The 12,887-nt window shown below is 42.2% G+C and overlaps 1 protein-coding gene across 1 annotated transcript in view; it reads right to left on the minus strand.

Moving 5' to 3' along the window:
* The window catches only part of LOC118523708 (multidrug and toxin extrusion protein 2), a 53,612-nt gene that overhangs the window by 24,556 nt on the left and 16,169 nt on the right, over positions 1-12,887 (minus strand). Inside the window, exons 8-9 of the mRNA XM_078067995.1 lie at positions 5,757-5,870; positions 4,585-4,652 (exon numbers count right to left, since the gene is read on the minus strand). Of these exons, the coding sequence (XP_077924121.1) occupies positions 4,585-4,652; positions 5,757-5,870 (182 nt within the window). The remainder of the gene's footprint in view (positions 1-4,584; positions 4,653-5,756; positions 5,871-12,887) is intronic.

Below are 12,887 nucleotides of genomic sequence, written 5' to 3' on the forward strand. Positions count from 1 at the left end.
AGGCTCCCTGCTCAGCGGGTAGTCTGCTTCTCCCTCTGACCCTCTTCCCTGCTCATGCCCTCTCTCTCTCTCAAAATAATAATAATAAAATAAAATAAAATAAAAATCTTAAAAAAGAAAAAAAAAGAAAACCTTCTGGAAAGGATTCACCATTCTAGATGCCATTAACATTCATCAACATGGGAAGAGGTCAAAATATCAACATGAACAGGGGCGCCTGGGTGGCTCAGTCGTTAAGCGTCTGCCTTTGGCTCAGGCCATGATCCCAGGGTCCTGGGATCGAGCCCCACGTTGGGCTCCCTGCTTAGCGGGAAGCCTGCTTCTCCCTCTCCCACTCCCCCTGCTTGTGTTCCCTCTCTCGCTGTGTCTCTGTCAAATAAATAAAAATCTTAAAAAAAAAAAAATTAAGAAAAAAAAAATATATCAACATGAACAGGAGTTTGGAAGAAGTTGATTCCAACCTTAATGGATGACTTTGAGGGGTTCAAGACTTCAGTGGAGGAAGTCACTGGAGATGTGGTGGAAACAGCAAGAGAACTAGAAGCAGAAGTGGAGCCTGAACATGGGACTGAATGGCTGCAATCTCATGATAAAACTTGAATGAACAGCTGCTTCTCATGGATGAGCAAAGAATGTGGTTTCTTGAGATAAAATCTACTCCTGGTGAAGATGCTGTGAAGATTGTTGAAATGACTACAAAGGATTTAGAATATTACATGAACTTAGTAGATAAAGCAGCAGCAGGGTCTGAGAGGATGGACTCCAATTTGGAAAGAAGTGGATGAAACGCTATCAAACAGCATCCGGTGCCACAGAGAAATCACTCATGAAAGGAAGAGTTAATCAATGCAGCAAACTTCATTGTCTCGTTTTTAAAAATTGCCACGGCCACCCAACCTCTGGCAGCCACCACCCTTCATCAGTCAGCAGCCATCAACATCAAGACAGGACCCTCCACCAGCGAAAAGATTACAACTTGCTGAAAGCTCAGATGATGGTTAGTACTCTTTAGTGATGAACTCTTTTTAATTAGGGCATGTACATTTTTTTAGACATGTGCCATTACACACTTAACAGACTACAGTATAAACATGACTTTTATATGTACTGTACAACAAACAAACAAAAACCCTGTTCATTCACTTTATTGCGATCTTCAGTTTGTGGTGGGGTCTGGAACCAAACCTGCACTATCTCTGAGGTATGCCTGTATGACTGGTTTATTTCATTTAGCATAGTGTCCTCAGGGTTCATCCATGTTGTAGCACCCGTCAGACCCTCCTTCCTTTTTAAGGCTGAGTAATCCTCCATTGTTTGTCTATATCGCGTTCTGCTTCTCCACTCATTTGTCGGTGGACATTTGGGTTGCTTCCACCTTTGGCTCTTGTCAATAATGCTGCTATGAACATGGGTGTGCAGATAGCTCTTGGAGATCTTGTTTTCAGTTCTTTTTACGTATATCCCGAAGTGACATTGCCGGATCATATGATACTTTTAATTTTTTGAGGAACCACTGCACTTTCTGTCCATAGTGGGTGTGCCATTTCACATTCCCACCAATGGTGCACAAGGGTCCCAATTTTTCTGTACCCTCACCGACACCTGTTAGTTTTGTTTGTTTTTTTTTTAATAGTAGCCATCCTAACGGGTATGAGATGGTATCCCAATATAGTTTTTTCGTAAATATTTCCTAATCATCAGTGATGTTGGGCATATTTTCATGTCCTTATTGTACGTCTGAGTATCTTCCTTGGAGAAATATCTATTCAAGTCCTTTGCCCACTTTTGAATCCAGTTGTTTGTTTGCTACTGAGTTTTAGAGGAGTTCTATGTTCTGGATATTAATCCCTTATCCCATAGGATTTGTGAATATTTTCTCCCATTCCATGGGTTGCCTTTTTATTCTGTGGATATTATCTTCGGATGCACATAATTTTTCAGTTTTCGTGAAGTCCAGCTTGTCTGTTTTTTCTTTTGTTGCCCATGCCTTTGGTGTCATGTGTAAGAAATCATTACCAAATCCAATGTCGTGAAGCTTCTGCCTTACGTCTTCTTCTAAAAGTTTTATTGTTTAGGGCTTACATTTAGGTCTTTGATCCACTTTCAGTTAATTTTTGTATATGGTGTGAGGTAAGAGTACAACTTCATTCTTTTGCATGTGGATGGATATTCAGTTTTCCAATACCCATTACTGAAAAGACTGTCCTTTCCCCATTGAATGGTCTTGGCATCTTTGTTAAAAATCATCTGATCACGTATGCATGGATTGGTCTTTGTATCTAATTCCATCTATTTATATATCTTTGTTTTATTCTGGAATTTCCATCGATTGGTCTTCAAGTTCATCATTTGATTTTCCAGCTTTAACTAATCTGTTTATGCTATCAAGTGTTACATTTCTATGGCTATAATTTGTAATTTTAAAAATCCTACCTGGTTCTTTTCCAAATATTGTTCTTTTGGTTTCAGCTCCTTCTTTTGTTTAATGACTTTAAACATAATACTTTTCTATTCCCCAATTATTACTCCATCATCTCAAGCTCTGAACTCTAATTTTTCTGTTTGTTGTATCTGTTCAAACTCTTGCTCATGGTGGGTTATTTCTTTGTATTTTGTAATTTTGATTGTAATCTCACCCCTGTGGGAACTTGTTTTTTTCCACAGGAATAATGAAGAAGTATTGCCTTACTGCCTCTAACAAAGTAAAGCCTGTGACAAGAAACAGAAAGTGGAATAGTGGTTGCCAGAGGCTGAGGGCAGGGGAAGTGGGTAACTGTGGAATGGGTAGAGTTTAGAGTCTTATGGGATGAAAAGGTTCTGGAGCTTGGCTGCACAACAATGTTAACACGACTAAATTGTGCTCTCTCGCGCACACTCTCAAATAAATTAATGAAAAAAATGGTAAATTTTATGTTATGTGGTTTTTAGCACAATTAAAAATAAAAATAAAACAAAAGGAAGGCTATGATAGAGCAGGTAGAAAAACAGAAGCTCTGAAGATGACAAATGTAGAAGATGGTTACTGTTGACCACGTACCTATACACAAGCTCTAGTAGCTCCATTTAAATCTAAAAGCAACACCAAAACCCTCCCTTGATGGGATTCTTTCTCACCATCAACTACCAAACCTCCAGGCAAAACTGTCTACCTCAGCAGCTTCTGCCCCTTCGCCATGGTTCTCACTTCCCATCTAAGGTCTCCGATGACCCGAAAGCTAAGGAACACTTTCCATCCTCACCTTATGGGACCCCGCAGTAACCCTCCACCCAACTGTCATTCCTTCCATGAATGGTTCTTCATTGCTGGCTTCCTGCATGACACGTTCTCTTGATTTTCTTCATTCCACACTGGCCTGTCCTCCCTTTTGGCTGAGTTGTCCTATTCCTGACTTCTACATCTTGGGGTTTGCTCCTCGACACTCACCCTTTTGATTCTTTAATGATGTCATCAATCCCCACTAAAAAAAACCCTGTTTTCATTTTTGAGAATTAAAGAAAAAAACATGGAAACAAAAATGGCCCATAATCCCACTGCCCAGATGGCCTCTGTTGAGCTTTAAAAAAAAAAGGCGGGGGGAGTATTTGTACAGGTTTGGAATATTCCAAAAGAATCAAGAGGTACAAGGCGGTTATTCAAGCCAGAAACTCGGGGGCCGTTTGTGATTCTTCCTATTCATTGCCTTGCCTTCCACATCCAAACCCTGGTCATGTCCTACCAATTCTGCCCTACAACACAACTAACTCACCCACTTTTCTCCCCATCCACCAGCAGCCTCGTTCGTGCTCACCTGGGTGATTCCAGTAGCCTCCTTCAGAACCCCCCCCAAACACCTGTTCTCCCCTAAGCCAGCTTCTACAGGTCACACCTTTCTTTCCTCACGAATCCCTTCAGCCTGGTTCCTATTTTGGGTCGCTGAACACACCATGTGCCCTTTTCCACCATGGAGCCTTTGCTCAGGCTCTGCAGTCAGCTCTCAGCCTCCAGCTTCCCGGGCTGGCTCCCTCTCCCCTTTCCAGAAGGACTGTTTCCAACTGCCTTCCCTAAAAAGGCATCCATCTCTATTTTTATGCATCTCAGACTTTTTTTTTTGCTTCTTCTATGGTACGTGCCATATATGTTTGGAATGCCTTCATGTATCTGTTTACTTCTTTGTCTCTGTCTCCCTACCAGACTACAGGCCACGAGAAGGCAGGGACTGTCTCCATCTCTCTATCGTACCCTAGCACCAACTCCATATTTGTTGAATAAACATGCCAGGCATTGTGCTAAGTGCTTTAACACATTATCTATCCTATTCAGTCTTCACTCACTACACATGTATTATTTTTTTCCCATTTTGTACATGAGAAAACTGAAGCTCAGGAAGGTTAAGTAATGAGCCCATAGTTGCAGTTGGGGAGCAGCACGGCAGGACTCAAACCCAGCATCTGGCTCCAAAATCCACACCCCCCCCCCCCTCCTGCTGTCTACCTCTCCTCTCTCCTCAGCGCATGGCATGGGATGGTGGGCTGAATGGATGAGTGACAATGGCCCAGCAGAGTTTATGCAGAGAAGGTGCTGGGTCTCACCCCTTAGGTTCTTACCATGTAGGCTGCAGAGGCCAGTTCGTAAATGATGGCCTGGGCCCCAAGCTCTGTCACACTAATCAGTCCTGAAATGTTGGCACAGACACACATAAAACACATCTTAGAAAGTGGGCTAAAGCAAACATTTTCCTTAGGAAACTAGAATATATCTTAATTTAAAAGAAGCGAGAGGGTGTTTGGATAGCTCAGTTGGTTAGGTGTCCACCTCTTGGTTTCCGCTCAGGTCATGATCTCAGGGTCGTGATACTGAGCACCGCAGGAGTCTGCTTGAAGGCTCTCTCCCTCTGCCCCTCCCCCCGACTTGCTCACATGCTCTCTCTTACTCTCTCAAATAAATAAATCTTAAAAAAAAAAAAAAGAATTTAAAAAGAAGCCAGGATTGGTCCCAGAAGCATAACCCAATGGCACAATTCACTATCCAGGCTGTGCTGAGGAGAGCCCCAGATGTCCACTTCCAGAAAGCTTCCAAGAACTAGGGCAGCTAAGACCTGATACAGGTTCAACCCATAAGCCCCTGTTCCACCAAGGAACAAAACGTCAGGTTTAAAGTAGAAAACCACGGGGCTCCTAGAGTTGCAGGTAATTGCTTGGGGAGCTGTAGGGTCACAATGTGGGAGGGGAAGAACGGAGGGTATGGAACTCTGTATAGACGTGGTGGGACTACTGGAGTATTCAACTGTCCCCAGAAACTGTAACATCAATCATTATCATCTCTATTATTTCCTCTATTACTTTACTAGCAATAAGATGGGTAAGGTAAATACCTATGACCGAAATTATTATAGCTGATAGAACCAAATCAGTCACTCTGTGTTTGTAAATGGTTTAAACACTTGCACGATGCCTAGCAAAAGTCAGCAGAAGCAGAGGGTCTGAGTGAGTCAGGAGACCCAGATTCGGGTTTCTGTTCTCCCTCCCCATGACCTTGCCAAACCTTTTAACTGCGGCCTCCCTTTCCATACCTATAAAGTGAAGGGCAGTGAGGCCAACCTAAGCCCCACTCAACTTGAATACGCTTACGGTCAAACAAGGATTTAAACCTATGTTGAAACTTCCATGAGCGCTTGACACAATGGAAAGGAAGGAGAAGTAAGGCCTATGTCTCTTGAGAACTCTGGAGACAAGAGTGGCCAGGCTGTTCTGGGATTTCTACTGGATTGTTGACAAACCTGCAAGGAAAGTTCCGATCTCAAAGGTCCACCACTCAATGCACACCATGAACATACTGGGAATAGCCAGCTGGATGTAGGAGCCCCATTCCTGCAAACAGTCCCAAGTCCAACCTGGAGAACAGGGAAGAAAGAAAACAGCTTTTACCTTGCAGCAGTCTCTGATGCCAACAATTCTATTTCACATGCCTGCCTCCTCCAAATGGCCAGAGACTGGCAGTAACCATAGTTGTCCAGAAAAATAATACACTTAAAGAGGTCAAATAAGACCAGAGTTCGAGATGGTGGGAATAGGGCTGGCAATACGTAGTGAAACTGAAGTATGTATATGCCCTCCCACCCACACAATTCACACCTGGGTGTAAGTGGCAGAGAGACTTTCAGAGAGCTCTGTAAGAACACATGTAGGCTGTTCACTGAGGCAGGTTGTGGTTGTGGGCTACTGGGGGCATCAAAGAGATCATCACTGGGAAGCTAGAGAAGCAAACTATGATCAATGCGTATTACAGTTAAAAGTAGAACACCAGATGCATATATGGCAATATGGTTAGATCTGAAAATCTACTGCTCACAGGCAACTAATGTAAAAACAAATCCTTCCAACTACATCAAAATTTAAAACTTCTGTGCATCCAAGGACACAATCAACAGAACAGAATCTGGCAGCCCACGGAACGGGAAAAAATATTTGCAAATCATATATCTGGTAAGGATTATCTGGATATCATAATAACAAGAATATACAAAGAACGACAACAAACAATCCAATTAAAAAATGAGCAAAGGACTTGAATACACATTTCTCTAAAGAAGATACACAAATAGCCAACAAGCACATGAAAGAATGCTCAACATCACTAATCATTAGGGAAATGCAGATCAAAATCATAATAAGATGATATCTCGTATGGGGATTAACATAACAATAAAAAAATTAAAAAAAAAAAGATGGTATCTCACACCCATTAGAATGACTTCTTTAAAAAAGAAACAAAAAATAACATGTCTTGGTGAGGATGTGGATAAACTGTAACCCTTGTGCACTATTGGGGGTAATCTAAAGTGGTGCAGCCACTACAGAAAGAAAGTGTGGTGGTTCCTCAAAAAATTAAAAATAAAAGTATCATATGATCTGGAATATCACCTCTGAGTATACATAAAAAGACTTGAAAGCATGACCTCCAGGTCTGCTGGTATCTGCACACCCACATTCACAGCAGTATTATTCATAAAAGCCAAGAGGTGGAAGCAGCCCAGATGTTCATCGACAGATAAGTGGATATGCAGAACGCGATACAGACATACGATGGAGTATGATTCAGCCTTAAAACAGGAAGGAGGGTCTGACAGGTGCTACAACAAGGATGAAGCCTGAGGACACTATGCTATGACACATAAAGACAAATACTGTATATAATTCCACTTATATGAGGTATCTGGGGGAGTCAAAGTCGGACACAGAAAGGAGAATGATGGAACGGTGGTTGCCATGGGACGGAAGGAGGGGGAACGGGAGTTTCTCTTTAATGGGGACAGAATTCCAGTTTTGCGGTATGAAAAAGTTCTGTGAGATGAATGCTGGTGATGGTGGCCCTACAGTGTGAATGTCCCTCACACTACTTAACTACACGCTTAAAAATGGTGAACACCGTAAATTTTATGTATATTTCACTATGACTTAAAACAACAGAATATTGTGCTAAGTCAGAGAGGTCAATAAACTTTTTCCGTAAAGGGCCAAATAGCAAATATTTTCAGCGTTGCAGGCCAGATGGTCTCTGCCACTGTAGCAATGAGGGAATAGCAACAGGCAATGTGCAAGTGACTTGGGGCGGCCGTGTTCCAACCAAACTTTAGTTACAGAAACAAGCTGTGGCTGCATTGGGTCGGTGGGGTCGTTTGCCAATCTCCGTGCCAAATGAAAACAATTTATGGGGGGGAGAAAAGAAATCTAAACTATAATACTATTAGGCAAATATAAACATACAGAAGGCCCAAAAAAACCACTTTGCATTTTTCAAAGATGCAAATCAAAAGACATATATTAAGCACAGAGAGGGTGCCTTCAGAGAGGAGGGTGGGAATTGTGAAATGGAGGCAGAAAACACTCTAAAATGGGAGAAGGGCCCCGTAAGACACAATGGCATATGTGTGCCATGAATTTGAATGTGAGAAACTCAATGCTTTGGATCTAAGGTCCAGGACACGAGAGGGAGAGAAGGGGGAGGGGAAGAAGGCACTGAAAAACACTGAGGAGTTTTTGTACATAAGAAAAAAGAAAGACACCAACAGCCATCTTGCCACTCACCTTATTGGGTCCCAGGAGCAGAAGAGAGGGTCTGGGGCCCCACCCCATCCCCCCAAATTTAGAGGTGAAGGCTTGATGGGAGAACAACATGAAGAACCAACCAACAAGAGGAACATGGCAGAGAAGTAGGAGACCTATATTTCATCTGGTCCCAGGAATTGAGCTAGATAGGGATCAAACCATTCTGAACACCTACGAACTCAACAGGAGATTGAAGAAAAGAACAGCAGCAACTCTCTGAACAGAAAAGCAACCACTTTCTGAAAGGTAGGACGTGTAGAGAAGGGAATCCGAGGCGATATTTGGGAAGCTAGACTGCGGGGGTCTGAGCCTCCGTCCGCCGCTTCTGGCAAGTGATAGAGCCGCGGAGCACAAAATCAGAACTTCTAGAAGTCGGCTCCGATGAGGGACGTCGCTCCAGTGGCTAAGCGGGGGGTGGAACCCTCACTGGGACAGTGTAGTCTCAGGACCCTCGGGGTCACAGAAAGACCAGGGGTGCCTGAGTGCGGCAGAGCTCCCAGGTATCGGAGCAGGGAAGCCGGCTGCAGAGACAGAGCCCAGGCGCGGGCTCTCAGCTCGGGGTTGCCATAAACTGGGATCCGCGGCACAGTCGGGCCACTGCTCCTCCAGCAGGGACCCAACAAGCGGCAGATCTGGGGAGACTCCCCTTCCTCCCCCGGGAGGAGAGGGGCGGGAGCGCACCGCGGGGATCTGCTGAGTTTGGAGACTCCACACGGGGTCGGGTGCCAGAGATAGAAACGCACGGTCACAGGCCAGGTGAGCACGGAGTGCGGCCGGAGACTGGGCAGATGGGAGTGACTGACAGCTTTTCTCTGGGGGCTCACTGAGGAGTGGGGCCCCGAGTTCTCAGCTCCTCCCGGGCGGAGATTGGGAGGCCAACATTTTCACTCTCGGCCTCCAAAGCTGCACGGAAAGCTTGCAGGGAACAAAAGCTCCCGAGAGCAAACCCGAGCAGATCACTTAGCCCGGACCGGGCAAGGGCGGGGCAATTCCGCCTCTGGCAAAGACATTTGGGAACCACGGCAACAGGCCCCTCCCCCAGAAAATCATCGAGAACAGCCGGCCAAGACCAAGTCTACTGATCAATGAGAACGGCAGAACTCCAGCACTGGGGGAATAATGCACATAGAATCCATGGCTTTTTTCCCATGATTCTTTAGTCTTTCAAAGTTAGTATTTTTTTTCTTTCCTTTTTCAACCAGTTTCTTATTTTATCAACTCTTTTTTAAAATCTTTTCTAATTTTCATTTTTACACTTCATTGTATTTAATTTATTTTTGTGTGTGTGTTTGTTTTTCTTTTTTTACAAATTTGGGATGCACTTTCTTCTAACAGACCAAAATCTACCCCAAATCTAATGTTTGGCTTTGTTCTATTCACTTGTCTGATCATATTCTCTTTTATGTTGTTGTTTTTTCTTCTTTTTTTTTTGTTTTCTTAAAGGCTTTTTTTTAAACACTTTTTTTTTTTAAGATTTTATTTATTTATCAGAGAGAGAGAGCACGAGTAGGGAGAGGGGCAGAGGAAGAAGCAGGCTTCTCCACTGAGCAAAGAGCCTGACATGGGACTCAATCCCAGGACTCTGAGATCATGACCCGAGCTGGAGGCAGACATTTAACCGACTGAGCCACCCAGGCGTCCCTGTGAAAGGCTTTTTAAATTTTCGTCTTTACAGTTACATTCTATCTTTTCAATGTATTTGATTTTATCTTTCTATGTATAAGTTTGTCTTTCTTTACCATTTTGGGATCTAGTTTTCTAAAAAACAGACCAAAATATACACAGAATCCAGTGTATTGCTCTATTCTGCTCACCTGTCTGATTATATTCTCTTTTTTCTTTTTTTTTTCCCCCTGGTTTCAGGTCTCTTCTGATTTGTTTAGTGTATATTTCTCTGGGGTCGTTGTTGCCATTTTAGTATTCTGTTCTCTCGTTCATTTATTCTTCTCTGAACAGAATGACAAGACGGAAAAACTCACCTCAAAAAAGAGAACAAGAGGCAGTACCGACTGCCAGGGACCTAATCAATATGGACATTAGTAAGATGTCGGAACTAGAGTTCAGAATACTGATTATAAAGATACTAGCTGGGCTTGAAAAAAGCATAGAAGACACTAGAGAATCCCTTTCTGGAGAAATCAAAGAACTAAAATCTAACCAAGTTGAAATCAAAAAGGCTATTAATAAGATGCAATCAAAAATGGGAGCCTCTAACTGCTAGGATAAATGAGGCAGAAGGGAGAATTAGTGATATAGAAGACCAAACGATAGAGAATAAAGAAGCTGAGAAAAAGATAAACAACTACAAGGGGAGAATTCGAGAAATAAATGATACCATAAAGCAAAACAATATTAGAATAACTGGGATCCCAGAAGAAGAGGAAAGAGAGAGAGGGGCAGAAGGTATATTGGAGCAAATTATAGCAGAGAACTTCCCTAATCTGGGGAAGGAAACAGGCATCAAAATCCAGGAGGCACAGAGAACCCCCCTCAAAATCAAAATACAAATAGGTCAACACCCCAACATATAATAGTGAAATTTGCAAATCTCAGAGACAAAGAGAAAGTCCTGAAAGCAGCTCAAGACAAGAGCTCTGTATCCTACAAGGGTAGAAATATATAAGACTGGCAGCAGACCTATCCACGGAGACCTGACAGGCCAGAAAGGACTGGCATGATATATTCAGGGTGCTAAATGAGAAAAATATGCAGCCAAGAATACTTTATCCAGCTAGGATGTCATTCCAAATAGAAGGAGTAATAAAAAACAAAAAACAAAACAAAAAAAAACCTCCAGGACAAACAGAAACTAAAAGAATTTGTGATCATCAAACCAGCCCTACAAGAAATATTGAAAGGGGTCCTCTAAGCAAAGAGCACAAAAGCAACATAGACCAGAAAGGAACAGAGACAATACACGGTAACAGTCACCTTACAGGCAATACAGTGGCATTAAATTCATATCTTTCAATAGTTACTTTGAATGTAAATGGGCTAAATGCCTCCAATCAAAAGACACAGGGTATCTGATTGGATAAAAAGCAAGACCTATCGATATGCTGTCTGCAAGAGACTCATTTTAGACCCAAAGACACCTCCAGGTTGAAAATGAGGGGGTGGAAAACTCTTTAGCAGGCTAATGGACATCAAAAGAAAGCTGGGGTGGCAATCCTTATATCAGACAGATTAGCTTTTAAACCAAAGACTAATAAGTGATGAGGAAGGACACTATATCATAATTAAAGGGTCTATCCAACAAGAAGATCTAACAATTGTAAATGTTTATGCCCCTAACATGGGAGCAGTCAATTATACAAGCCAATTAATAACAAAATCAAAGAAACACATCCATAATAATACAATAATAGTAGGGGACTTTAACAGCCCCCTCACTGAAAGGGACAGATCATCTAAGCAGAAGATCAACAAGGAAATAAGGGCTTTGAATGACACACTGGACCAGATGGACTTCACAGATATATTCAGAACATTCCATCCCAAAGCAACAGAATACACATTCTTCTTGAGTGCACATGGAACATTCTCCAGAATACATCACATTCTGGGTCACAAATCAGGTCTCAACCGGTACCCAAAGATTGGGATCATTCCCTGCACATTTTCGGACCGCAATGCTTTGAAACTGGAACTCAATCATAAGAGGAAATTTGGAAAGGACTCAAATACATGGAGGCTAAAGAGCATCCTACTAAAGAATGAATGGGTCAACCAGAAAATTAAAGAAGAATTTTTAAAAATTCATGGGAACAAGTGAAAATGAAAACACAACTGTTCAAAATCTTTGGGATGCAGCAAAGGCAGTCCTAAGAGGAAAGTATATAGCACTACAAGCCTTTCTTAACAAATAAGAAAGGCCTCGCATACACAACCTAACCCTACACCTAAAGGAGCTGGAGAAAGAACGGCAAATAAAGCCTAAACCCAGCAAGAGAAGAGAAATAATAAAGATTAGAGCAGAAATCAATCAAATAGAAACCAAAACAACAGCAGAACAGATCAACGAAACTAGGAGCTGATTCTTTGAAAGAATTAATAAGATTGATAACCCCCTGGCGAGACTTATCAAAAAGAGAAAGGACCCAAATAAATAAAATTGTGAATGAAAGAGGGGAGATCACAACCAACACCAAAGAAATACAAACAATTGTAAGAACATATTATGAGCAACTACATGCCAACAAATTAGACAATCTGGAAGAAATGGATGCATTCCTAGACACGTATAAACTACCAAAACTGAACCAGGAAGAAAAAGAAAACCTGAACAGACGCATCACCAGCAAGGAAATTGAAGCCGTAATAAAAAATCTCCCAACACACAAGAGCCCAGGGCCAGATGGATTCCCAGGGGAATTCTACCAAACATTTAAAGAAGAATTAATACCTATTCTTCTGAAGCTGTTTCAAAAAATCGGAATGTAAAGAAAACTTCCAAACTCTTTTTACGAGGCCAGAGAGGGTCCTGGGATCAAGCCCCCACATCAGGCTCCTTGCTCAGCGGGAAGCCTGCTTCTCCCTCTCCCACTCCCCCTGCTTGTGCTCTCTCTCTTGCTATCTCTCTGTCAGATAAATAAGTAAATAATCTTTAAAAAAAAAAACCCACGGGAAATCAGCAAATACTCTGAAACAAAAGAAAACAAATACATAACACACCAGATGAGATGCAGCAAAGGAGCACTCCAACAGAAATTTATAGCTGTAAATGCCTAACGTCAAAAAAGAGAGAAGCTCTCAAATTGATAAAACTAATCTTACACATTGAGTTTCAAAACAGAAAAAGA

The sequence above is a fragment of the Halichoerus grypus genome, chromosome 2 (assembly GCF_964656455.1).
Source record: "Halichoerus grypus chromosome 2, mHalGry1.hap1.1, whole genome shotgun sequence".
Taxonomy (NCBI): Eukaryota; Metazoa; Chordata; class Mammalia; order Carnivora; family Phocidae; genus Halichoerus; species Halichoerus grypus.